At 38.3% G+C, this 26,835-nt stretch overlaps 1 protein-coding gene and 1 long non-coding RNA gene across 22 annotated transcripts in view; both read left to right on the top strand.

Moving 5' to 3' along the window:
- DMD (dystrophin) overlaps window positions 1-26,835 on the top strand; it is a 991,104-nt gene that overhangs the window by 702,883 nt on the left and 261,386 nt on the right. For all 21 annotated transcript variants that reach the window (XM_083734089.1, XM_083734109.1, XM_083734093.1 and 18 more), the window contains 2 exons: window positions 622-860; window positions 16,251-16,368. In XM_083734089.1, coding sequence (XP_083590215.1) covers window positions 622-860; window positions 16,251-16,368 — 357 coding nt within the window. The remainder of the gene's footprint in view (window positions 1-621; window positions 861-16,250; window positions 16,369-26,835) is intronic.
- Window positions 18,203-24,969, top strand: LOC310842604. Its single transcript, XR_014563265.1, has 2 exons — window positions 18,203-21,915; window positions 21,968-24,969. It is a non-coding gene; the product is annotated as an uncharacterized lncRNA (long non-coding RNA).

Here is a 26,835-nt window from a genome sequence, read left to right as displayed (position 1 = left end):
TAGTCCTTCACCTTCCACTTTTAGCCCAGGCCCTGCCCATGACCCCCAAAGGGTTACTCAAAATGAATGTGGCACTGGGGCTGCAAAAGGTTACCCACTTTTGCCCTAAACTGTTTGGGTACAAGTTTTTTAAAGAACTGCCTTCACCCTGTCTGCATTTTAACATCATAAACGGAGCTCATTACTAGCCGGGGTCCAAAAAGCCACATCATTACAGGATGTTAGGAAACCCCTAAAAGCCCACCTATTATTGTTTGCTTTTCCCTGAGCTGTATCTTAATTTGTTGGATTGGATGTTTGCTTTGATGCTGTTGCTGGTTTTTATGAATGATTTTGTTGTTGTTGTTATTGTTGTTGTTGTATTGGTTGTATTTTACTCTTTTGTTCTTGGGAAGGTTTTTATCCTTTCAGGTGGCTTCCAGATATTTTACATTAAAAAAAACAAATAAAAATAAATACATATCAATGACTTTAAAGGAAAGAGAATACCCTTGGTGTCCACAGTTAACGTAGACATCACAGGAATTTGCTAAAATTATCATTATAGTGAATATTTCAGTAAATTAAATTATTGATCATAGCTTTTTTATTCAATGTCACTGCATTTTTCTTCCCTTTCAGTAACTTCTCCTGGCCAAACTGTTACTGTGGTAACGCAAACTCTGGTAACCAAGGAAACTACCATCTCCAAACAAGAAATGCCATCATCTTTGCTTCTGGAGGTGCCAGCCCTGGCTGAATTCAATAAGGCATGGGCAGACCTCACTGACTGGCTTTCTCTATTGGATCGAGTGATAAAATCCCAAATAGTGACTGTAGGCGATCTTGACGAAATCAATGACATGATCATCAAACAAAAGGTATGTGAAATATCTACATACTGAATTTTATGCTTGACAGGAATAGCTGCTACAAATGGAACAATTTAAACAGGAAGTATATTAGTATACATTGCACACATATTCTTCAGCAAATTAAGTTTCAATGTGAATCTGTTCTGCTTTATACCAGTTTTCAAATGTATATGACAATTATTAAGATTTGCAAAGTGAAAATAAAGGTAAAAGATCAAAACAATGAGATCAGTCTATATATTGCCTTTACAGCAAACCAGTTACTTTGATATTTAGACATCAATATACTACTTTCTCAGAAGTCAGTAAATAGGTTGAGTATTACATGATGCAAGCAGAATAAACCAACATCTCTTTACCTTTTTATGTTAGAATATTTCTCTAAGAACTTTCTGAGAGGTTTGTATCCTGCTGTCATGCTATTACAAAAAGCTTCTCAATCCCCTTAAAGAAAAGAGCAGCTCATTAATGCAAGTGTTTTGTCAGCAAACTTTTAAAGTGCTACTTATCGTTGAAAACACACAAAAAATGTGGAAATATAGAAGCATGGACAAAAACAAAACTTTAACTTCAGCAACTCTGGCGCAATAAAAGTAATTTGTTTATTATATAGCCTGAAAGTAATTACCTGCCTCCTAGATTTAACAACGCTCAATATAAAATATCTAGCTTGCATGAGCAAAACTTTAAGTGCTTCACTTCCATTCCACTGATCCTTTCAAGAGTGCATCAGACTCTTTGTTATACAACATTGTCTCCTTCAAATGCAAATTCTAATTTAGTCTATTTAAGGCATGGGTTGTTGTTTTTTTAAAAAGTATATGTGTAACAAGCAATCAGAAAGTTGATAGTTGATAGTATACAATGAAATGTTTTTAATTAAGAGCTAGACCTTACTTGTATGAAAATGATGATCCATGGGTAAGAATCTTAGACTTTAGGACCTGCCCCCTTACATAGATAGTGCTATGATAGCACTGACTCTTTTCTGCTAAGGGCAGCAATGCAAATGCTAAATATTATCTAAATGTGCAAACATTTTTTTTAGTCCAGGTGAAAAACATGTGACCAGGAGCTATCATATCCTATTATCCTATGTTACGATACATAACTTGATTGTGGCTGTATCTCAGCATTATTATTTTTTATTAAGTTCACTTACTCCTTATTTCAGAAGATCATTTTAAGCCTTACCCATTTGTGATATGTGTGTGTGTGTGTGTGTGTGTGTGTGTGTGTGTGTGTGTCCTTTCAGGACCTTTCTTTGAACATGACCTCAGGTTGCTTTTCAAAAAGTATATGAAATGCATATGAGCAGGTCTCAGGGCTGGGGTTGATGTCTTAACCACAGTTAATATTAACCTTCATCTTCACTAGGATTTGCAGTGTCCAGTGACTTTACTCCTGGTCACATAACCCAGGCCTCTTACTCTAAATCTTCATAAAACTTCTTCTTAGGATTATTCGTCTCAATACATACACACAAACATAATTTTAGGTTTCCAGACATCTCCATAGTCTTCAGGGCCTTCATCTCCACATGTAGTCCTTACACTAGGTTTGTACGTGTATAATTTTATGCTACAGTATTCACCCCTACTCGGAATGGGATACAATCAGGGTAGATTGGCAGGAAAGAAGGGAGCTTCTTCATTCTACATAAGTGTTGTTTTTTTAGCTTCAATTGTGTTTTGTACAACATATTGTGATATGAGTGTTGGTCTAAAAAGGAACAGAATCTTCTACAGTGGTACCTCGGGTTAAGTACTTAATTTCTTCCGGAGGTCCTCCTGCCGCCGCACTGCTGGAGCACGATTTCTGTTCTCATCCTGAAGCAAAGTTCTTAACCCGAGGTACTATTTCTGGGTTAGCGCAGTCTGTAACCTGAAGCGTATGTAACATGAAGCATCTGTAACCCGAGGTACCACTGGACTTCTGTCTGCTGCCAATGTACAAGAAGAAAACTGACATAAAATCAACTAAAATCAACTTGAGTGCTAACATTCTGAGTTCAGAGTTTACAAAGTCATCTCTGAATTAGATATGCTGAAATCCACATTTTAGTTATGGTTGATTTAGCTCCCTCATGTAGTTTGAGCATAAATGAGAAGTCTTCTACTTTTTGTATAATTTATGTAGAGAGAAAGTCTGTGGAGTACTATTTCCTGCAAGGTACAACATTAATGGCTAGGCTACATCAGCATCCCCAATGGGAATGAGGGCAGGAGTGTGGGATGCAGTGAACTTCAAGCCACCATTATGCAAGCTTGTTTACACACAAATGGCTTAATACTGTATTGTAAGTGAATGTAGCATTACCTTAGCCTCCATTTAGAGAACTGATATTCTTTAAAATAATTATTATGAGTAGGTTGCCAACTGAGATGTGCACTGCTAAAGTGCTTTTTTTCTATTACATGCAGACAAGTGTAGAGAATTTGTGTGGGGGGGAGTTGTTTTTGTTGTCAGCATGTGGTTTTAAGTCTCACCTTTCATATATGTAAATCTAAAGTAGCTATATTTATTATGTGTTTGAAAACATTTGTTCTTAGCAACGGAAGAGTTAGATTGGATGTACTTCTAGAATTTATAAGCCCTAGGAACTAAGAGATCAAACAAAACTAAAAATTCTCAAGGTACTTGAGGAGCAGGCATCATTGCACAATGATGCTCTTGGGACATTCAGATAAATGACTTCCGGTCTTCTGCATTTTTCTGCAGAGCAAAAAGTTTAACATACCTCACCATGTCAGAACCATAACAACACTCCCCACCGCCACACAAAAAAATGGTTTCTGCAGATTTTGTTTTGAACAACTTGCTTTGTCGAATTGGAAATAAACTGTTCATCAGAAACAATAAATATTGTGGGTGGATTGCTATATTCTTAATAATATAACAAAGTAAAAAAAGTTTTATTTTGTTCTTGCTTGCTTGCAGAACATATGCTATCTTTGTAGCATATGCATTTTTTAGTTTTCTTTCTGTTCCATAATTATAAAAAAGTAATTGAATAGCTTATTTTCCTATGTAATGTGCAAAGCAGAAAATTGTAGTCCAATTGTAATCATAGAATGCAAATCAAAACTTTAAGGACCAAATTAAATGCTTGTTCATTTTCTAAGATGTTTCGGGGGTTACAGGAGAAACATATTCTTAGGAAAAAGACAGGAAAACAAGATTACTGCAATTGGAAAGTATGAATTAACTTTTTTTGGTTTTGATGAAGCAGTTTTATAAGAGAAAGTTATTTTACATGGAGTATTTTTTTTTAAAAAAAGCAGAAAGGGACTTTTAACATTTCCCCTTAACATGACATCCCTGATTAAAATCACCTCCATGAGCTACTCTTAGCTCCAGCTGGGAAGCTACCATTATTGCCAATAGCACCTTTCCTCTCAGGGGAATAGCAGATTGAGGAGAGCTGTTTCATGAAAGAGACTCAGGTTGAAGCTGCCTACAGTAGCTTCAGAAACAAATTTGGGTCATGTGTGAACTTCATCCAACTCAGAGCTTCCTGTGAGTTGGATTGAAACAAAGTCAAGTCTAGCCAGATTCCAGTAGGCATGGTGGAAAGGTGGTTGGGTGAGTAAGGAGCAGTAGTTCAGTAGAAGCAAGAAGTTTTTAATGGGGTACTCCAATCCTTGGAGGGGCAGGCAAGGCATACAACCTCCCTCCAACCATGACTAAGGCTTTTAGCCAACGTTTTCCCCACCAGAGTTGTTCCGATTGCTATGGGCTAGGCAAAAACCCAATGTCAGCCAATGAACCTGAAGGACAAATTCCTCCCCAGCCCCGAATGTGGTGACTAATCTCAATCCATAGTAAGGTCAGGAAAGCAGTCCTACTTCTGTGATGGATAGCTGAAGGAAGCCTAGCTGAAGGAAGGGTGGGAGGGAGATCCAAAGGAAACCAGAATACTAGATTGGGAATTCCTTTTATATTCTGGTGGTGGACCTGAGTGAAGTCCTGAGAGACCTGGTCAGGCCTGCGTCCAGAATGTGCTCACCCCCCGATCTGGTTGCCATTGGCTAATTTGGCAACCGGACCAATCCAACTGTTCCCTGGCCGGCGGGAGAGACTGTTGCATCTCCCGATGGCTGAGGATCTGGCAGGGAGGCAGTTGGATGGTGTCGTGGTGCAACTGAAAAGCAGTAAACAGAATTTAGGAGCATGGGAGAATGCTTTCTTTCCTAATTGATTCTACGTCTTTTATCAAAGTGCCCTATGTGTGGCATATGGATCTGTCGTTGATAAGGGACTTCTGTGAGAACTTCATAAAGATGAGCTGCTTACACCTTGTTCGAAAAGGTCTTAAGTATGCTCATTATGTTTAGGGTGTCTTTTCCATCTTTCATCTGTAGATGACAGAATTCAAATCCAGATTTTGCTTTCCCTTTTCATCTTTTAACAAACAATGCTTACTTAGGTTTTCCCATTTATCAGGTATTGTCTAAACGTGTGATTTATTTTACCACGCTGAAATATTTTATTTATATATAATTCAATATTTACAATAAAAGTATGTACATGGCACCATCAGCTTACATTTATGCAGACCAAAGGCTTGGGATTTTGAAATAATATATTGCTTGCAGAAATTTATTTAAAATCTGTCTAAATAGGAGAAAATTGGATCTTTGTTATCTGTTTTCTGAGGCAAGATTATTTCTAAATCCCCAACTAGGAACAGATAATAAACCTAGGAGAACCCCCAAGGTGAAAACATAGATGAACTGTTTCTTTACTCAGGAGAGAACAGAAGAGAAAATTGTTTAAAATTTACCCTTTTCTCACCACAAAAGATTGCCTTATAACAAAGGTATAAATAATCCAGTTTTGTGAAGCATGGATGCTAAGCTTTTCTCTGATGTCAGCTTCTATAAAATCACTTTAAAAATCTGTCAGAAACATAATCAGAAATGCCCTTTGATCTAGTTTGCTGCTTCACGCCTGTTCCCATTCCATATAAAAATGCACTAGGTGCAATAAGTGTAAAACATAAAGGACCATATCTCAGAATAATTGCTGAGAGCTTACAATTCCCTTTTATACCTTTCAAAATCAGCCTAGCACGTTTTCTGATTCCCCCCTAATTACAAGAGACAAATAATGCTAGTACCTTCTATGTACTCACCTGGAGTACTGTGTCTAGTTCTGGGGACCACAGTTCAAGAAGGACACTGACAAACTGGAACGTGTCCAGAGGAGGGCAACCAAAATGGTCAAAGGCCTGGAAACGATGCCTTATGAGGAACGGCTAAGGGAGCTGGGCATGTTTAGCCTGGAGAAGAGGAGGTTAAGGGGTGATATGACAGCCATGTTCAAATATATAAAAGGATGTCACATAGAGGAGGGAGAAAGGTTGTTTTCTGCTGCTCCAGAGAAGCGGACACGGAGCAATGGATCCAAACTACAAGAAAGAAGATTCCACCTAAACATTAGGAAGAACTTCCTGACAGTAAGAACTGTTTGACAGTGGAATTTGCTGCCAAGGAGTGTGGTGGAGTCTCCTTCTTTGGAGGTCTTTAAGCAGAGGCTTGACAACCATATGTCAGGAGTGCTCTGATGGTGTTTCCTGCTTGGCAGGGGGTTGGACTCGATGGCCCTTGTGTCTCTTCCAACTCTATGATTCTATGATTCTAATGCTAAATGGCAACAACACTGATGAAGTTACTAGCCTCCTAAACTTTCCCCCAGTCAAAATTATAATTGCTGCCTTATGGATAAGACGAAAGAAATAACCATTTTGTTCTGATCCCCCCATATGTCTTAAATATATTTTAACTAATTTTTATTTACTTTTTGTTACTCTAAAAAAAATTCCATTCCCCCCTTTGCTGTCCACACCATTCCCCAACGTACTTCATGTAACCCCCTATAGTGACCTCTTTTGGTGGGGCAGAGTCTGCTAGACCTGTCTTTTATTTATATACATTTTTAAAGGTTTTTACTTATTGTGTTTGTTATAATTAGGTTTTTAAAAATGTGCTTATAAAGCAACTTCATTATCATCATGATGATAGCAGCTTATGTTACCATTTATCAAGGTTGCTCTTATGCTAAAGATAAGGAAAAGAACAGGTGGGTGGGGTTTTGAGTTCAGTCTTACTTCTATGCTGGATTCATATTTTGGTTAGTATGCAGGGATTAAACTATTGCATGCCAAGACCCCATGGCCCTGCAGTTTCCAGGAAGAAAATAACCAGACAAGACAACAACATATAGTATTTGGAGTCTCAACTTTTATTGGTTACAGATGTGAATGGTTTGGGTAGAGCCACATTATACCACTCCAGCCCGCCTGATGGGAGTGCATCTAAAAGTAAACCCAATGGGGGTGGGGAGGTGGGGTGGCTATGACCTACATCAAACAGGGGTAACCCCAAGGTGTCCCTCCCTGTTTAAGGAGTGCCTCCACCTGGACATCAGACTCCTGGATCCCTTTAATAGAGTACCCTTACCCAAGGAGGGGCAGGCAGAGGCTGCAACCTCCCCTCCAGCCAAGATGAAGACCTACCCAATGCCTAACGTCACAAAGTTGTGATGGTTTCTATGAGGTAGGCGAAAACCAAATGGCCAAGCGGAAAAAATTCCTGCCCTGTCCCAAATTCAGCTGCCAACCATGTCCATATCGAGGTCATAGTGTAAGCAAAAAGCAATATAGAGGGAGGGAGATCTGGCGAAACAAGGTGGTTGAAGAGGAGAGTCAAGGTGGGTGGCAATTTATCCCCCTGGGAGCGTGCCCAAGCAGCACTCATTGGCCAGTTGGGCCCACTTCCCGGGGCACATGCACATGTTAGCCACTGACATTGGCCAATCACCACTGGTTGGCCGGCTTCACAGCTAGCTGCCTGATCACTGGTGTGACTGAGGCCTGGTTGCGATACCGCTCACCTTACAGGAGTGTCCCTTTAAAGTTCAGTGCTGTGGCATAGTTAGACTCCAAGCTTTTCTGATATTGAAAGACAAAGTCCTTGAAATGTGACGCTGGCTTCATTAGAGAGCCAGTGCAGTGTAGACTCCATGCTGTAGATAGAGGACAGTGGTGGACCTTAGGGTCTCAGATTTCAGCATCGCCTTGCATGATGCCAAAACGCTCACCTCTTGCCTTCCATTTTACCTCACAGTTGTGGTGCTCCCTGCAGCACCCCTGAGACTTTGTGCCCACAATTTAAATAATTAGCCAAGGAAGCAATCACTTTGTTGTTCTATTTCCCTGACCATGAGTTCTGTTGGATTTTTATCTGTTCTTGCAGCCATTCCTTTCTTACTAGCTTTGCTTGTATTTTTTTTTTCTGAGCAAGATTTTTCAGTGAGTAAAGCTTATACCCAAGAAATGGGATCCACTTTAGGGAGGGTCCTGGTTGTGCGCGGGACCCTGAGACACCCCCACCAGGTTAGGGTTCCTGGGCATGTTACAGCCCTCTCCATTGGCCCCCCTCGATCGTGCCAGGCCTTTTGGGCCAATCGTGGCAAGCTGTGTGATCGTTGGGGGCTATAAAAGCAGCAGCGCAATGTAATTGGGGCACTTGCTTCATGCTGCCGAACACCCACCCTCCCGTCCCTATGTGTAGGTTGTGCTGCTTTGGCCTTGCTTTGGATATTGGTTGGTCACCTGTTTTGGAATGGGGACCAGGTAGGAATTTTTCCATTTGGCAAATTGGCAGTAGCCACTTAGTTTTCGCCTATGCCCCTAGCACTTGTCACAAGTTTGTAAGGTTTGATGGTTAGGCATTGGCTTATTGAAATGTGTGGGAGGGGAGGTACAGCCATCACCTGCCCCTCCAGGAATAGGGTATTCCGGTAAAGGAATCTGGGGGTCCTGGATCTCGTCCGAAGTCTGCTTGAGGTTCTAGGGCCATGCCAGGACCACAGGAAGCCCAGGGTGAGCTTTGGTTGATCTTCATCAATGTTGCTCCCTCATTTGGTGTTTACCCTTCAGACTACCAGCCAGAGAGGCAGGAGTCAGTTATAGTCTGTTGCCAATGCCAATACTACTGTAAATAATAAAGTTGTGGCCTAAATTTTGCCCATTAACTTAAACCAAAATTATGTGTCAGTGTGCAGTTATTTTGGGGAAGTGATTGGGGGCCTCAAGGCGCAAACGTTTGTGCCAGTTACAGGCTGATGTGCATATTGGCAGCACAGTGCTGTGGCAGCCAGTAAGTGAGGTTTAAAGCACAATAGTGGCTTCTTGATGGTTTTGTTTTTTTAAAAATCTGCCAAAACACTAGAAGCAACATAAATACTATGACAATATTATTTTAATTAATAAGAATTAGAAGCAAAATTAGGTTCTGTTAAAACCCAAGAGAATGGGTTTATCTCAATTTCCACTTGTTAATCAGATATATGTCTCAAAACAATACCTGGGGTTCATTTGCAGGAGAACTGACATGAAAAATGATACATAAGCATATGAGGGGAAATCACTCCTTCAGGTAGATTCAATCAAGAGTGAAATGATATTATGTGCTAACATTTCCCACAGTGGTTCAGAGCTAATAGAGCATGGGATATATGGACACAGAAGAAGTCAAGAGAGACAGAGAGATGATATATGTATTTCCCACAACTTTAATGAAAAATTTAACTCCCTTTGTAAAGTTAAGTGTTTTCTTCTGTGCAAATTGTTACATTTTGTAGTTTATAATGTTAGCAATGGTATGTTTGTGCAACCTTGGAAATTAAAAATGCATACAAGTAAACAAGACGTGTACATGCGTCCCCTCAATACATGCTACACTATTTGAGTAGCTTACAGTAAAGTGTATAAAAACCTTTATGGAATGTATTCCTTAAAGTATAACCAGCAATGTTTGTAGGTGTGTTTGGTAAACTGTTATGATCAAAGTATCACGACTATGTATAACACTCATATTTTTAAACATTAATGATACTTTAACTTTTATTAGGCTTTGACATCCTCACCATGAATTTGTTTAAATTTATTAGTTCAAGCTCCCTATCCATGGACTGATTCACCCTTAATTGTTTTATTATCCGTCGGAAGTGTCATTTTTATCTTCTTATTTTCTTAATATCTTCTCTCAGCTAGCAGAATCTATCATGACATCTGATTTCCAACGGGTAAGCTGCTGTCAACCTGACCCCATTAGTTGACATTTTACCATATGCTCACAAATAGTGTGAACATTACCCTTTTCCTTTCTAGTCTCCTTCTGCTCTGTGTTTGTGTTTGACTAGATAGTGCTGAAGGTGACTTCTGAGATTAATCAGTCTGATGCTACTGACAATCGCATATAATGCTTAAAGAGATAAGGTTCATCAGTATGTAAGGAGGGGTGGAATAAATAGATTCCTAGTAACCTTTTTAGAACTATATAATTATATAAAAGAGATCAGGCTCACTTTAATGGAGTACACTGGATTGGGGAGAATCTGGCTTGCTAGAAAACATAGATGTATTTCAATGATTTATCCACAATATTTCCTGTAATTAACATCAGCATCTTTAGATGCTCCAGATTAAATATTTGCAAGTGCAAATAATTTGTGTAATTCCATAGCTCCTGTTTCTGCAAATCATTAACTATTTCCTCATGTGGACTTTGTGGAATATTCTTTTTTTTTTAACAGGAAATATAAAATTTCTCCAATTATCTCCAACCAGGGATACATTATAGTGCCATATTGTTGCCATCACAAAAATCACACAGTTCTTTACCTGCCTATCCACTCTCTGATATTTTTCAAGTGAGTTCATTCTTCATTAGGCATTTAGGAAACAGTTTTCAGTTTGAGTCCTCCGTCAAGTTGCTTTCCTAAAGCCTCATGCTTTTAAATTTACACTGAAAAACCTCTCATTTGTTCTTCCTATTAAACTGCCCCTGTAACAATTTTATTGGCATTTGGATAAGTTATCTCACTCTTATGGTGCATCTCCATTGCTTTTATACCCAGATAAAAGCATGTCCTGCATACACTGGGATTGCGCTATCCTGTGTATTATCTCCCTCAGATCAAGGGGAGATGCCTTGCTCTGCATTCTGTTTTTCTTGTAACTAATATTGATAGAGAGAGTAAGTTCTGTGTGCTGGAATTCCAGATATGCAAAGCCACTTCCTTGCTTTATCTCTGTTGCTAGGTAAAAACACTATCATGGAGGACAGGGCTATGAATGGCTACTAGTGACTGTGTATTACCTCCAGTATTAGGATTGGTATACCTCTGAATACTAGTCACTGTGGTACCTGAGTAGGAAGATCATGCTGTGGAGATCATGTGCTGCATTCTGGCTTCCATAAGCATCTTATCCACTATGAGAGCAGGATGCTGAACTTTGGTTTGATCCAGCAGGGCTCTTACGTTTATTCAAAATTGCTATAATAAGATTGGTGAATCTGCTGACAGTTTTGCCATTGCTGTTTTTATATATTGTTTGTGTAGGATTTGAAAACTTTACTAGCCCATTTAAGAAGTATTTTTGTGGAATGGTAGACAATTTCTGAAATTAACCCCCATGGGTTGTGGTGGAAGCAGTTCATATCTAATAACTGCAGATCACATATGACAACAATTTTATTCCAAACTAGTTGCACATTTCTGCCCATTTATTTAAAAAATATGTGTATGGCACAATTCATCCAAACAGATCCCAGGCAGTGTTAAATGGGCATGAATAAATCTGTCATGCCAAATACAACAAAACAAAACAAAGCAATAAAGCATTGACATTCATGATAAATTAGCAAAATAAGAGACAGCAGTAAAACTTTAAAACTATAATGCATGACTACTTAAAACACCTGGGCAAATAAAAAAAATAATTCAACAATATGATCATAATGTCATCACATTCCACAGTAGGTGTACCATCACATGCCCTCTCTTTTGTAGCTGTTATTTAATAAATAATAAAAATAATACTGTACCTCTAGGAAGGTACAATCCACAACCAATAAATGTTGTGGGAGCAGCACGGGTCATGCAGTCTCTAAGGCAGCTGGAAAAGGCACCTTCTTTGCCCTACCGTCGCCATGTCTTCAGTTCAAAAACTCTGAACCAAGACCCAGGGAGCTGCCATGCTATGTATCAAGCAACTGCACAGTTCTTTCTCTCTGCAGTCATCAATATCAAGACAGAAGATAGGTCATTTAACGGTCAGTCTGTTTAGTTTTCACTAAGCATGTAACTTCTGGTTACATAAGGATCAGAGTTCTCCAGCACATCTAGTAGTCCAGAAGCCAGCCAGTGCCCATGAGGTGATAACATGTGACATGGCAGCCTCTTGATTCTGCAGCCTGTCACATACATTTGCACAGAAGCAGAGGGCTTTCTCAATCTATCTGAGACAGAGGTAATATCATGATCTACTTACCATTGTAAAAGCACCCACAAGGTTCTTTCTGCTTAATAGAATCTCATCGTTCCACAGCATCAACCCCCATTCGAATTCCAAAAATGAACTGTTCTCTGAAGTGACGCTTTGGATGCACATCCCCATCAAAACCACCTACAGGCAGCCTGGTTGTCATATTAGAATAATAAGTCTACTTTCTCGCATGGCTTCCAAGTGCCCACTTTTTATTGGAAGACAGTAAACTTGGCTGCTTTGGAATTATGTAATATGAAAGATGATATTTCAGATAGATAGCTTATAGGGCCTGAAGATGCTGTTATGTGGATACAGCTGTAAATCAGTATTTTTTTTCCTTGTAAGAATTAACTGAAGCTTAGAGAGGAAAAGTGTTTCCTGTTACTATTTTTGTTTTACAGAGCCATATTCGTTTAGTACTGCTGCTGGATAACTAATTGCTCCATTTTTTCCAATTTTGTTAAAGGATATAGTTTCTATTTATAATGATTTCCTGGAGGGAGAATTGTATCTAATGAAATGGAACTTTGTGCTGACTAAAAAAAAATGTTTCTTATGAAAAAGAAACTTAATGGCTTGAAATCAGTAAAATACTGTATTTTGTAATTTAATTCTGAAATAATTTGCATATGTAAATGAAGTTTCTTTCCTCTCAAACACATTTTGCTCAGTGCAAATAAAACAAAACAAAACAATCCAGTTAACAATTTAACCATGCATTTTTTTGTTATGCAGGCGCAATGTAGTAGGGGTGGTATATCTACATTTCCTTATATTGTTTAGATGTAATCTAAAGATTTAATTGTAGTCTTTACAAATGCATACATATAATGTAGCAGCTTTACATAATCATCCAGCATATCAGAATACTAATAACCTCTACTTCCTTGCTGAAAAATTCTGTACACTGATGCAACTTTAAACAATAAGTCAATAAGTTATCATTCCAATCAGTTTTTATTTTATATTGGAATGCAGTTTAGTACTTTTTTCAAGCACCTTTAAATTAGATATTTGTTATGTAAGATAACACTAATGGACCACTATTAATAACTTATAAAGTAGAAGTGGTAGTCAGTAGGCTCATGAACTGCTGGAACCTGCCCTCTCACTCTTGGTGGTGCCTAAGTGACTAAACTTTGGAAAGATGCAGATCTACAGGTCTGGTGGGGTATGGGATGATGGAAAAGAAGTCTCCGATTGTGCACCATATGCTGGAGACAGCTGTGATGAGTAGCAAGTGGGATGGAAGACAGTCTTCATCAGTTTACTCTCAAATTAACAGATATATGTTGTTTTTATCTGATGGCATCAGTGGTAAGATGAGATTTTGTCAGGACCTGTCAGCTCCTACAGCCTGAATCAGATGGGACCTCATTGGAAAAGAAAGGGATCCTCTTGTGGGAAACAAGGAGCTGATTGCTTCTCTCACCTTTGGCTTCTGTAGATGATACATTTTTAAAAAATAAATGAATACAGAAAATTGAAGACTAACGGAAGTAACTGTGCTGCATTATAGAATTCTAGTTTATCCTTTGCTTATATGTCGGCTTGCAGAACAACTTTGTAGATTACATTGGCCCACAACCACTTAGTCTTTTATTTCAACAGATAACTAAAGGCAATTCAGATAAGTCCAGTATTCCATATCTACAAGTCCAGTTCTTTTTGGAATTATTCACATTCTTTTTTCCTTAGCTGATTCACATTATTCACATTCAGTTGCTGACTTCAGCAATTTGTTCCATATCTCAACCACACTTTTGTGTAAAGAATCTATAAAAGTTAGGAACCTGAAAATTAGATTTCCCTTGAACAGTCACTAACCACAAATATGGAAAATGTCTTAAAAGTCAGTGGCATTAGTTTTACATTAAAAAAAAATGTTTGCTGTTGGTTCATATCATTTCACCTGGCATTTGGGAAAACTAGTTTACTTGAATGCAAAGGTTATGAAAGTGACAGTGACCAGGACAAAAGAAAGAAGGAAGGGAAGGAAATATATTCATTCAAAATGAATTTTAAAGATTGGGAACAACTTCTACTCTCAGTGTTTGAATAGACAATGATGATAACTGTACTATTTCTGGTATACACTATAGTTGTAAAGAAATCAATATTTGAACACCATAGCATCTATTTTAAGTGGGGAAAGCAATGCCCCTGTTAGATACCTTAGTAATGAGTCCATAAAACCAATCAGTTTATCCTTCTCTTCTAATTCGTAGGAGCGATAGAGAAGGAATCCATTGTGAACAAACCTTTACACAGAATTCGACAGCTCTAACCTGACTGAATTTGGCCATCATCATGGCTAATTTTTATTGTGCATTGTGCCCAGCTGTTTTTCACCACATTCTCATTTAAGAACTGATTGGTTTGCTGCTAAGCTTAGTGCTCACCAAAGTTTTGGTTTCAAGTGATTGACCATTTTGCTAAGGTACTTGGTACTGGGCTGTTGTGTATCCTTCCTTGTTCTGTGGAATTGGCTTAATCCCAGAACATTTTGCTCAATAAGTCAGGACATTGACACACACATATATGTTATAATTATCTATTGTATTTATATATGGGTATTCCGGGCCACAGCACTGCAAGCCGGTGGTTACTGGGGGAGGGGGTTGGTATATTGTAAGAGAGACATGACACCCTGCCTGGGCTTGAAATAGCCATAACTTTTGTTGATTACAAATGTAAATTAGATTTGGCATAGGCAGTGCCTATGTATACTGAATAAGCTAGCCTGATAACTCCATTAGTGTTGATCCTGGTGAAAGGATTCCTCACATTGACACAGATCTAATGCGGAAATATCACCAGGACACCATTCAGGGATGTTCTATGGCCTACCTTAGTCTTCCTGGGGTAAAGGTAAAGGTAAAGGGACCACTGACCATTAGGTCCAGTCGTGACCGACTCTGGGGTTGCGGTGCTCATCTTGCTTTATTGGCCGAGGGAGCCAGCGTACAGCTTCCGGGTCATGCTGGCCTTCCTGGGGTACCTGAGTTTTATCCTGGATTTGGGGGGTGCAGCACCCCCACCACCACCCCAGCTTTAGACTAAGGATCCAACCCAATGCCTTTTTCTGCTACATGAGCCCAACCCTCCCAGCTGGCTTGCTGCCAAACCGTTCACATCTGCAATCTCGTAGGCCCCAATCTGATGTTCATCAGCCAAGCCTCACTGCCTGCAGGCAACAGGGGTAGATCATAAGGCCAATACAAGTTCATTTTGACAGCGGTGATGGCAGGATGGCAAATAATCTACCCATTCAACCGAACCAGGATACTGTCTGAAATATTGACCTGTTCACCTTCTTTCAAGCAAGATTGATGCACTTCAACTCCAGTATGCCTCACCACTTCTGCCCAAAGTTGTGACAATTGCTGTGAGGAAGACAAAACTCCCAAACATGTCCAATACATCCATAGGCAATTTTCCCACTGGCTCTGAATACGGCAACCAAATAATTCCACAGCAAGGGCATACATAAGCCCGCTTACCTCCAGGCTGCCACAGCATACATGTGGGATTATTTCTTCCTGACTGTGCTGTCTGCTGGAAGTGCACCTGGCTTTTATGCCCGGCTGGCAGACCCCACAGAATTCTGGCCCTGCCAGGTCCATCACCAGAGTATCACCCACCAGGCCCTAATTGGCCTGATCAAATTTTAAATTTTGGTGAGCAATCCCACCAGCCCCCCACGGCTGACCAATGCCAAAGCTGACGTCAACTGTGGGCTAATTGCCTCTACCCCCTCATTCCCCAGCAACTATGCCAGGCCACAATCACCACCGCTGTCTGAGTTACAGTATGCAGCTTTTTTGTTTAAATGAGAATTCAGTACACATTTTTACATGGATTTGAGTTGAATTGGTTTGCCACCAAAACTCACAGAGGTGACTACCGTTGATGACACTGTTGTGGTCCATTAGTTCTAGGAAACTGGTTATGCATATGTATATAAACATGGTGTAACTATAAATATTTATTTGTGCTTTTATGCATATGTTTTGAATATAAACATATATATAAATACATATTTATGCTTTTAGGCAACACTACAAGACTTGGAACAAAGGCGCCCTCAGCTGGAAGAGTTAATAACAGCAGCACAGAATTTGAAAAATAAAACTAGCAATCAAGAGGCTCGAACAGTCATTACTGATCGAAGTAAGTAGTGGATTTTCTATGCCTATTATTTTACGTCTGTAAGAATACTAGGCTGTATCCAAAAAATCAAAGTGAGCTTAAGGCCATTCACACAACAGGGCTTTCCTGACCTCTCTTCTGTACTGCAATGCTCATTACCCCTGAAAACCCTCTTCTGGGAATTAGTGGATCCTCAGAAAAGACCTAGGCTTGCTGATCAGAAGGTCGGTGATTTGAATCCCCGCGACGGGGTGAGCTCCCGTTGTTCGGTCCCTGCTCCTGCCAACCTAGCTGTTCGAAAGCACATCAAAGTGCAAGTAGATAAATAGGTACCACTCCAGTGGGAAGGCAAACAGCGTTTCCGTATGCTGCTCTGGTTCACCAGAAACAGCTTAGACATGCTGGCCACATAACCCGGAAGCTATCTGCGGACAAACGCCGGCTCCCTTGTCCAGTAAACCGAGAGGAGCACTGCAACCCCAGAGTCGTTCATGACTGGACTTAACGGTCAGGGGTCCCTTTACCTTTACAGTGAGAGGAGAAAATCAGACAAAGGCAGCTTGTGCAGGCAGACATCCACTCACACAAGTCATTTTACCTAAATTTCAGCTAGGCCCCCATACCACAGTCCAGGTAACTCCTGCAAGTCCTCTTACCCCAGGAGAGGATTTTGGGGGCAAAATCTGCCTTACTCTGGATGTTTATATATCATATGTGTCTGTGACTCCCTATACCCATGTTTAATAAAATATATTGCAATTATGCATTCTAGTATTACTGATTACTCTTCCACATGCCAAACGTTTCTTATCCTTGCCATGACTACATCAAGTTGTTAACCTTAAAGAAGGTTGGTGGTTTAAGCCCACCCAGGGATGGCTGTGGGCAGGATTATGCATTGCAGGGGGTTTGACTAAATGACACTTGGGGTCCCTTCCAAATCTACAATTATATATGGCTCTTTGAATAGGTAATTGGTGCTGGCTTCTGCTATCTGTATTAATATGGCTTAGCATGCTGCACCTGTAGTTTGAAGTCAACACAGCTTGATTCCAGACTACAGCTGCCAGCTGCTGAGAGATTCATAAGAATTCACTTCTTGTTATTCAATAGTTCTGGAAGCTGCTTTGATTCCTTTCCCCTTGGGCTGCTTTTCTGACCAAAATCACTCCCAACAGCTTTACTGTCCATGAAGTAAGAAGGTCCCCATATTTTTTTTACCAGAGGACAGAAAGGAGGTTTGTGGGTGGAGTATTTTGATGAACAAACTAACATAGGAGAAGTCATTGACCTCTGTTCAGTCATATACACAGCTCCACCTTCGCTGCATTTTCTTTCTTTTTTAAGTCTAGGAAACTTCTCACACATCTGTAAGTCTCTCAATTAAGTTATTAGTTCTATGCGTTGGTGCTATTACAGCACTGAAAATTATGCAACTTATTTAAAAGAGCATATTAAGTTACGCTTTTTTGTTGATTTTCTTGTAGTTAATATACTATCATAAAAAGGGTGTGTTTTCAAAAGAATTTAATGGCTGCATTTTATTTAGAATTGAAAATCCATACTGCTGTAACTTTCTGCCACTCAAATTTAATGAAATATTCTCTAAGTATGTGATTGTTGGAGGCCTTAGCTGATGAAAGTTCTTCTGGAGTTAGCTATTATTCTTTGCCAGGCATTGATTTCAAATCAGCACTCACAAGAGTAATCAGTCTACTTGAGAAGCATAATGAAATCATATGATAACTATGTGAGTGTGACATTTTTAAAGGAAAAGGCTACTACATTTATCTAAATGATGCTATAATTTAGATTTGTGGGTTATTTTTCTTAATATGTTGCAAAGGTTGTCACTGGAACTATTTATTAAACATGGAAAACAAATTAAATAAATACACATTATTCACCAGAACTGCATTCCCTATATGAGAGTGGTTGATCTCAGTCACAAAGTTCTAATGTACAAAATAAATCTTAGCAAACTGATATGATCTTCTACTCTTTTTGATAAGATCTGTTTAGCCTAGACCATTGCACATATTTGCGAAAAGCATAGGCTGTGTAATTTCTCTCAGTTATGGTTTCCCATAAGACCCTATACATATGTGAAATTGTGTAAAGTGGGGAGCACACTCTAAACACCGCTTAAACACCCTCTGTCTCTTTCTTCAATTCATACCAAAAATACTGTATCCAAAAATATCCACAACTAGAATTGAAGCTCTGAGATCAGCAGGAGGCTGGAAGACATACAGGAAACTTGCTGCTGTGCTACAGAACACGCCAGCTGTTAGTTGAGGAGGCTGAGCAGCATAAACAAAGCCACACTGCGCCTCTGATTTCTTTGGGGCTTCCTCCGCCCTCATTGACATCCTCTTCAGGCTCTGGGGAGGGTCTTCTCATGACCCACGAGGATTCTCCAGCTTTCTCCCGCCATTTCTGGGTTTGAATCTAATTATGTCCCAGCACCACACACATTCGCAGTTGCAGGCGAGTCAGTCACACATAAGTGGGCAGGGAGGGGGGCTCCTGTACTATTTTCTGCTCTTGATTTATTTGCATTTGTTAACCTTTTTGGTTTTGCAGTGCCTTTAAAACTAGAGTATTTGCTTTAAATATATCCATTCTCTAACACCAATTTATTTTTCCTTTTTTCAATTCTGTAGACTCACCTTTTGAGTCTTTGCGTTCTTCTGAATCTTTGTTGCTTGTTAAATATGTACAAATTCTTTTGTTTTACATCTTTGTGCCTTTTTTCTTATTGGTCCATATTTATGGAGTTCATTGGGTGGCATTCAACAAAGGTTTACTTTGATTAGATTCATTGAAATTAATGAACATGATTTAGTTGGGTCCATTAATTTCATTAGACCTGCTGTGAGTAAAATTTAGTTGAATACCATCCAGTGTTAGTGTATATTTGGTTAATTATGTTTATGCTTATGTGAACTAGCAGGTGATCGCTAGCTGGGCCACATCCCATACCTACTTTAATAACTTTTTACACAAAACTCTGTAGTTTTCATCCAAACAGACCTAGCAATATATTACTAGCTAAAAAGAGCTTTGGCTCAAGTATACTGCAAAACATTTTAGGCTGTGTCTCAATCCAGAGCAATATAGTAATAAAAATACTTTTATTGAAAAACTTGCTGTCTGACAGCTTTATAGCAAAATCTTCAACCTATCATTCACTTACACAAAAGGATATATGAAATCACCACTGTGAATTACAGCATTGCTGTTGATCATGGTATCTTAATGAAATAAGCATCACCACTGTCACAGTGCTATCCATATCTCTTTCTCACAGGTTTTGACAACTGAACACCAGAAAATATTTAAATGCAAACATATATAGCCAAAGAAACAAAGGAAACTTGGACTTTATAGCTTTCACAGAACTTTAGACTATTGATGTAGTAATCCTGATAAATCTCCAATTCATGTTGGATTTGATTTAAAGTTTGTGTGTGTGTGTAAGACTATTTATGTATAAACTGGAAAGACTATACAGACTTTCAAATAAATGTGTTACACATAATCTGCAAATAATTACAATTATTCAAGTTCAGTTGTGCTTCATAGGAAATATTGTCATTCTGATTTGTTTGCTCTAATTGATTACTTATATAATGCTTTATGCTGAAAAGCCTCAAAGCAATTTATGATATATATAATACAATAAAACATTAAAAATGTTTTATTCGTATTTAAACAGGATATAATATTATTTAAAATGCACACTAAAACCTGGATTAAGTAACTGTAACAACAGTATCATTCAAGCTGCACATAAGTCCGGTTAACTAAAGCATTTATAACTAGCACTGAAATGTAAGTAAAGTTGGTGCTAGGCCTGGGACATTCCAAAGATCTTGGGGTATTGTGGAAAAGGACTATTCTCTGCTCATCACTCTCTGTACTTCTGGGCAGGTTCATATGGGAAGAGGGTGATCCTTTAGGTATTGGGGTCCTGACCCATATAAGGCTTTAACTGTCAAAACCAGAAATAAGTCTGGAAACTAATGGGAGGCCAATGCAGACAAGCCAGAACTGGTTTTGTATGTTCACATCTTGACTGTTACATTCTGTACTGACTGGAGCTTATGAACCATTTTCAAAGGCAGTCCCACAATTTACATAATCCAGGCTAGAGGTTATCAGAGCTGTTTATGGCCTAATGCAAGATCTTAAATGACCAACAACATAACCTACCACTGATCAGCCAAGCAGCAGGAAGAAGCAGTGGGAGTCCAGACCCTTTTTAACAAATCTCAGCTGTTACCAGGTCTGTTACACTGCACAGGGGGAATTCCGGGGAGAGGAAAAATGTACACCCTTTCTCTCCTTGATACACGCACACTGGTGCTGGACCATGGAGTCCGTCATCATGGCTATGTAAGCAGGGGATGGAAGTTTGTCCAGCTAAAGAAGAGTTATCCAATAGGGAAATGAGTGTGTGAAGTATCTCTGATCCTATACAAAATCCAGCCACTGAATGCACATTTCCCAAGGCTTGTTGGAGATTGTGCATAATGGCTAGAGAATATACAAATTCAGCTGAGATATGCACATTCACTTACATCTGGGATTAGGGAAAATTGCTTTCCAAATCAGAGGGTTATCCTAGCATCTCTTTCTATTGGAGAAATTAAATACTGTCAGCACAATGAGCATGATAAATTCTAAAGTCACTGCTTTATGATAAACTCTACTGTCACATTGTTACTGATAATGTAGCCACTGTCACAGATATCTTATCTCAAACAGTGCTTTCTTTATCTCATTCCAGCCTTCTTCCCATTAAGTGATGATCTGAGTTAAGAAATGCATCACAATTATATGTGATTAAACTTCATAATAGCCATAGTTTATCAAGCAGTAAAAATTATGTAACTGTAAATATGAAATTGCTCTCATTATAGGAATATGAACACACACATAGATACTGTATATTAATTTTGTAATCCAGAGTTTCCAAACTTTTCATGTTGGTGACACACTCTTTTTTGTGACACAGTAATTAAGTTTTACTAGCACACCGGAGGTTAAACTAACCCCTTTCCAGCCCCAGAAGAAGCGCAGGTAGCGTTCACGCGACACACCTACACACTGCAGCAGACACACTAACGTTTTGCGACCCACAGTTTGGAAAGCTATGTTGTAATCAATGAAGTGAGTCAGGCTATGCTGCACTTTGTTATTGGAGGTATATTAAGAAAATTCTCACTTACTGCATTACCTTTGAATCTGCTCTTCCTGCCTGACCCAATATAGGATCATTATGATAATAATAAATTAATTTCCCTTCTTTGGGGTAACCTTAGTGTCCAAAACTAAAATTATTTTATTTTATTAAAAACAAGTTATTTAAGAGATTGTTGCTGTTCATTGTTGTATTCTAGACTGGAGCCCATCTAATAAGGACTAGCCAAGCACATCAAGAGTTAAGAATGGGATGTATGTAGTCAGGACAAGGACCAACTCACTTTGAGGTTGGTTAGAAGGGTGGGCTGATAGTTTAAAATATCACTCCAGCAATAGTAAGGAACTAATTTTTTAAAAGTAAGGAACTTTTTAAAAGTGAGGAATTTTTTTACAGTAAGGAAATAGTAAGGAACTAATTTTTTAAAAGAAAGAAAGATTTCTGTAAACTGTTTTAGGACAACCACTTCATGTTAAAACATTTAATAATACAGTTGTACCTTGGATCTCGAATGCCTTGCGACTCGAATGTTTTGGCTCACGAACACCGCAAACTCGGAAGTGAGTGTTCCGGTTTGCAAACGTTCTTTGGAACCCGAATGTCCAACATGGCTTCCGCAGCTTCCGATTGAGTGCGGGAAGCTCCCTGCAGCCAATCGGAAGCTGCGCCTTGGTTGTCAAATGTTTTCGGAACTTGAACGGACTTCCAGAACGGATTCCATTCAACAACCAAGGTACAACTGTAAAAACAAAAATATGTGGTTATATATTTTACCTTTTTATTCACAAATCCAGGGGCCATTCTCATTTTCCATTCTGAACACTTTATCTGTTGTAAAACATTTACTTTTCATATAAAAGATGCATGTTAAAATTAGCAGATGCTAATCTAAATGTTATGACAAGTGAGGAAATATTTCAGCTCTGCAGTCAGTCCTTTAAAGGGCAAAGCTTATTCTAGTTTGCGAAAGAGATTTGTCTTGTGATGTAAATATTTCCATGTTGTGAGTGATAAACAGTACCAGGTGTCATCTCTGACATGTTCTCCATCACTTTGCTCTCATAGGTGCATTCTAAACTGTGTTTTTTTATGTGAATTGTTGTACATTTAAAAAAATTGCTCATTAAATCTTAAATGATAAAACCGTTAATTTCCTAAAGATAAGATTTTGAAAAGGCAGGCACATCTTAATAGTGCCTGATTCTGTAAGTTTGTATGCCATCAAATGGTGGCATACAAATGATGGTTTTTCAGAGAGTATTCCAACACAATGTGAGATGTTTTAAACAGTTTTATAATTTTGTGTGTGTGTGTGTGTGTGATTTATTTAGCAAGAGAAGTGTATGTGAGGCTTTTCTAACTTTCCAAAGTGACATAAAAGGCCATTTGTTTCTCTCTGCCCTCTCTGTTGAAAGACCATCATCAGATATTGTTTACCTAAAAAGGGATAGCCAACATATTGCTTTGCAGATGTTTGGGGCTTCAACTACCATAAGTCCCAGCCAGCATCAGCAGTGGCCATGGCTAATGAGAGATCTTTTCCATAACATCTGGATAGCACCCCATTGCTTGCTTGCTTACTATAATGACTCTCATAGCAGAATTCTAAGAACATGAATAACATTTAAAGATTATGCATTTTTTATTACATTTTGCACACCATCTTGGAAAGCAATTAATAAATAACTATATACACAGAAAATATTCTATGCACATCTCTTCACAGGTTGCCTGTGAAAAGCCCAGTTAGAGGGTTAGCTGTGGAATCTTGTATTACTAATCTAGGAAAGAAAGAGGAAATGTATGGCCTTTATATGTTTTCAGATAACACTTAAGGGCTGCTTCAAATGTCATAGGATGCCCTTATTTTTATTCATTTGATATGTTGTGAGCCAGTTTGTGTACACTTTTCTGGGGAAATGGCATACAAATAAGCAGACAATGATGATGACAATGAAACATGATAGTCTACAGAACCTGGATGCCATTTTTTTAGTCTTCATATTTTATGCATAGGAATTTTGCCATATTTGAAGTAATCATAAGATTTTCACCTTAGTAAGATCCAAGAGACAAGGAAAACCTTTATAAGGTTTTTTTCTGAAAGTACCAGAACAAGAGAAAAAGATGAGGAAGACAGTAGCTGGAATACATTATTCATTCTTATTAGCAGATATGCTGCTAGAACTATCAGGAAATACAGTGTAAATACGGATGTGTGACAGTCAGCAATGGGGGTTGTAGCATTGGAAAATCCAAAATTGTTGGCTTTATGCTTCATTAGGTAGGTAATGTATTTCATACATTTCTAGCTTTAAACTGCAAAGCTGACCATAATATTTTTGCATCAGTAAGTACAAAAGTGTTTTAAGTGCCTCAGTAGAGTTGCTTTATTTTAATAATGCTAATAATGTTCTGTTTATGTTCAGAGAAAATGGAACGCCATTTTATTATTTCCATGTCCCATTTCTAAATGCACTACTGGAGAAGGATTCCCTTTAAATATGTTTTGTTGGAATGATTATTAAAAGTTCCTTCATCCATGAACAGCAGCTAAATTCCTAATTAGAAACTCTGTTCCCTCAGACAGCTTGTTTAAGAATTCAGTCAAAGTTCAAGCATAAGTATGAGCGGAACACTGGACTAAGAATAAATAATTACATACATCATCACCTTTAGTTAATAACCGCAGTATGAAGAATGGGCAAAAATTAATGAGTTGTTTCCTTAGCATTCTTCAAAATATTTTGAGAAGGGGGAGATTAGATCTTTCAATACTTTGCTGATCTTTGCTATTTAATTCAGCTACAGTTCTTTACCTGATGTGCTAGATTATTCTAAAACTTAAATATGTTGGTAAGACTCCCTACAGCTACTTTAGAATACTCACGGATTTCTGAAGGACCCCTTGGGGGATTTCATTTTTTCAACTATAATGTGCCTGTGCTATATAAAGAGCAAAAATGTAAGGCATCACCGATGAGTAAAGAAAACCTACCAGGTGGCCCAGTGTGAGAAAAAGCAAAAAAAAAAAAAAAAAGAGTATTATTATTTAGTGACAGAATTTAATAAATCAAAAGCTTTGAGAAAGGTTTTTAAAAAGCATAGTTGGCACATCATTCTTCTTAACAAACTGTTTCTTAACAACAAATGAGGGCCTGCGCTCTCACTGGAGCAGAAAAATCCCACAAATTCTAAACCAGCTTAGACCCACAAGGACTGAACTTTATTTTGTGCTTAAACAACTTATAATTGAGCTTAATTGGATATAAAGAAATCACAATTTCTTTTTGAAACAAGTGTCTTAAGCCTAATGCAGCATCCTGCGCTCAAGGATGACATTTATTCATTTATTTTATTAGATTTATATTTCACTTGATTATGGTTTTTTTAAACAAAAATCAGAGCTAGTTATAGTCTCCTTTAAAACAAAACATAAAAATTGCTTTTTTATGAATGGCATTAAAAAAACCCATAAGATTTTCAGGGTGCTAAGAATGAGAAAATGTTTCCACTTTAGAATGGGGAACATACTTCATATACTTGCAAAGGAGTTGAAAATTGAAAAGTTGGGGTAAATGGAAGAAATATTGAGGGCAAAAATCACATTAAAAGGATTAATGCTGATAAATTTGAAACAGAGTTAATGTACTTCTGGCCCAAATGATGGCAGAATGATATGCAGGTTATGCACCACAAACTGTTTTTTACATTTTTCTTTTATAATCTGAAATGTTATAGCTCTTGATAAATGTGCATATATTTAAATAATGCCAACTGTAATAATATTTATATAGTGCACTTCCAGCTTGGTATTAAAACCAAATTTAAAATCCCATATTAAACCATTTTTAAACTAGCAACATAGAAAGAAAATCAACAGTTTAATATCCTTACAACTATAAGTAATAAATTACATTTTGTATTACAGAATGGAACTTGAAAAGAATAAAACACCTCCTTTTCTGCTCGTTTTATACGATAGTGTTCTCCCTCCCTCCATTTTGATTCTTTGTGTCTAAAAAAGTCAGTGTTACAAGGCTGTAACAAGGAGAGCTTGCTGGGATAGATAAATAAATAACCCCCCCCCCCACCACCATCACACAAAAAACTAGTAAAACTTGCAGAAGGTTTGTGCAAAGGATAACTTGTTATCTTTTGCCCTAAAGTATGCTAAGAGCTTGGGCTGACAGTTTTCCAAGAGTCAATTGGCTGGAGTGTTTTTCAAATAGAGGCTGGTAGTTGTTAGTGCTTATTACCAACTTTGATTGGTCAGACAGCCACTGTTGTTCCTGGATTGGGATAGTTTGAATATTTCATTGGTAACCTCACCAATACACTCTCCTTGGGGCTACCCTGGGGGTTGGTCCAGAAGCTTCAAGTTTGCAGAAAGCAGGTTGCAGAAACTAGGTAGCTTGTGTGGACAAATTACAGCCAGCATTTAATACCCTGCTTGCAGGATTTGCACTGGCTGCCAATATGCTACTGGGTTCAATGTGTTGGTACATATAAGGCCCTCTATAGCTCAGGACCAGGTTACTTGAGAAGACTGCCTCATACCTTTTGTGTTCAGCAGATTTCTGTGGTCTGTGAAAGAGTTTCTCCTGCAAGTTCCAAAGATCTCAGAAGCCTGTTTTGCAGTAACTCTGAGAAAGACTTTTAGAGTGGCTGCTCCTTTTGAGAGCACCCACTATCTGCTTTTTCTAGAAAACAGCAAAGACATTGTGTTTGTTTGTTTTGCCTTTTTTATTGTACATTGCCTTGAGGTGATTGATCACATCACAGCTAATAAATTAACAAGAAAAATAGTAATCACAACAATTTGATATTTTGCTTGGGTTCTTTCCTTGTGGAACTCAGGTGAATATTGGAGAAGGAAGCTAGCCCAAAAATTGTGGCTAGATCAGAGTGGCATAATTGATAGTATTAATTAAGGTGTTAGAATATTTTTAAGTAATAATATCTGCCTTGACACAAGCACCACTAGCTATAGCTCCACTTTCAAATAATATTCATTTACCCTTTAGATCTAACCTATTAAATGTGTTTATTGATTTTGCACATAAATCCATTTTGCTCGAGAAAGAATAGTGCAGATAGTTGGCATCAGTCTTTTCATTTTACCTGTGAAGAGAATTGTATTTAGCTTATCCATAAATGAACTATGGCAAAACAGAAACGTGATAAAAATAGGTCTCAAGTTAGTGCCTTTACTTGCTGATCTTGCTGACTGCAGAATCAATGGTAAACATGTTGCAATACAGTTATCCAATGTTTGG

This window comes from Podarcis gaigeae, assembly GCF_964106915.1.
Source record: "Podarcis gaigeae genome assembly, chromosome: 4".
Lineage (NCBI taxonomy): Eukaryota > Metazoa > Chordata > Lepidosauria > Squamata > Lacertidae > Podarcis > Podarcis gaigeae.
The sequence above is the reverse complement of the archived record's forward strand: the minus strand, read 5'-3'. Positions and strand labels throughout refer to the sequence as shown.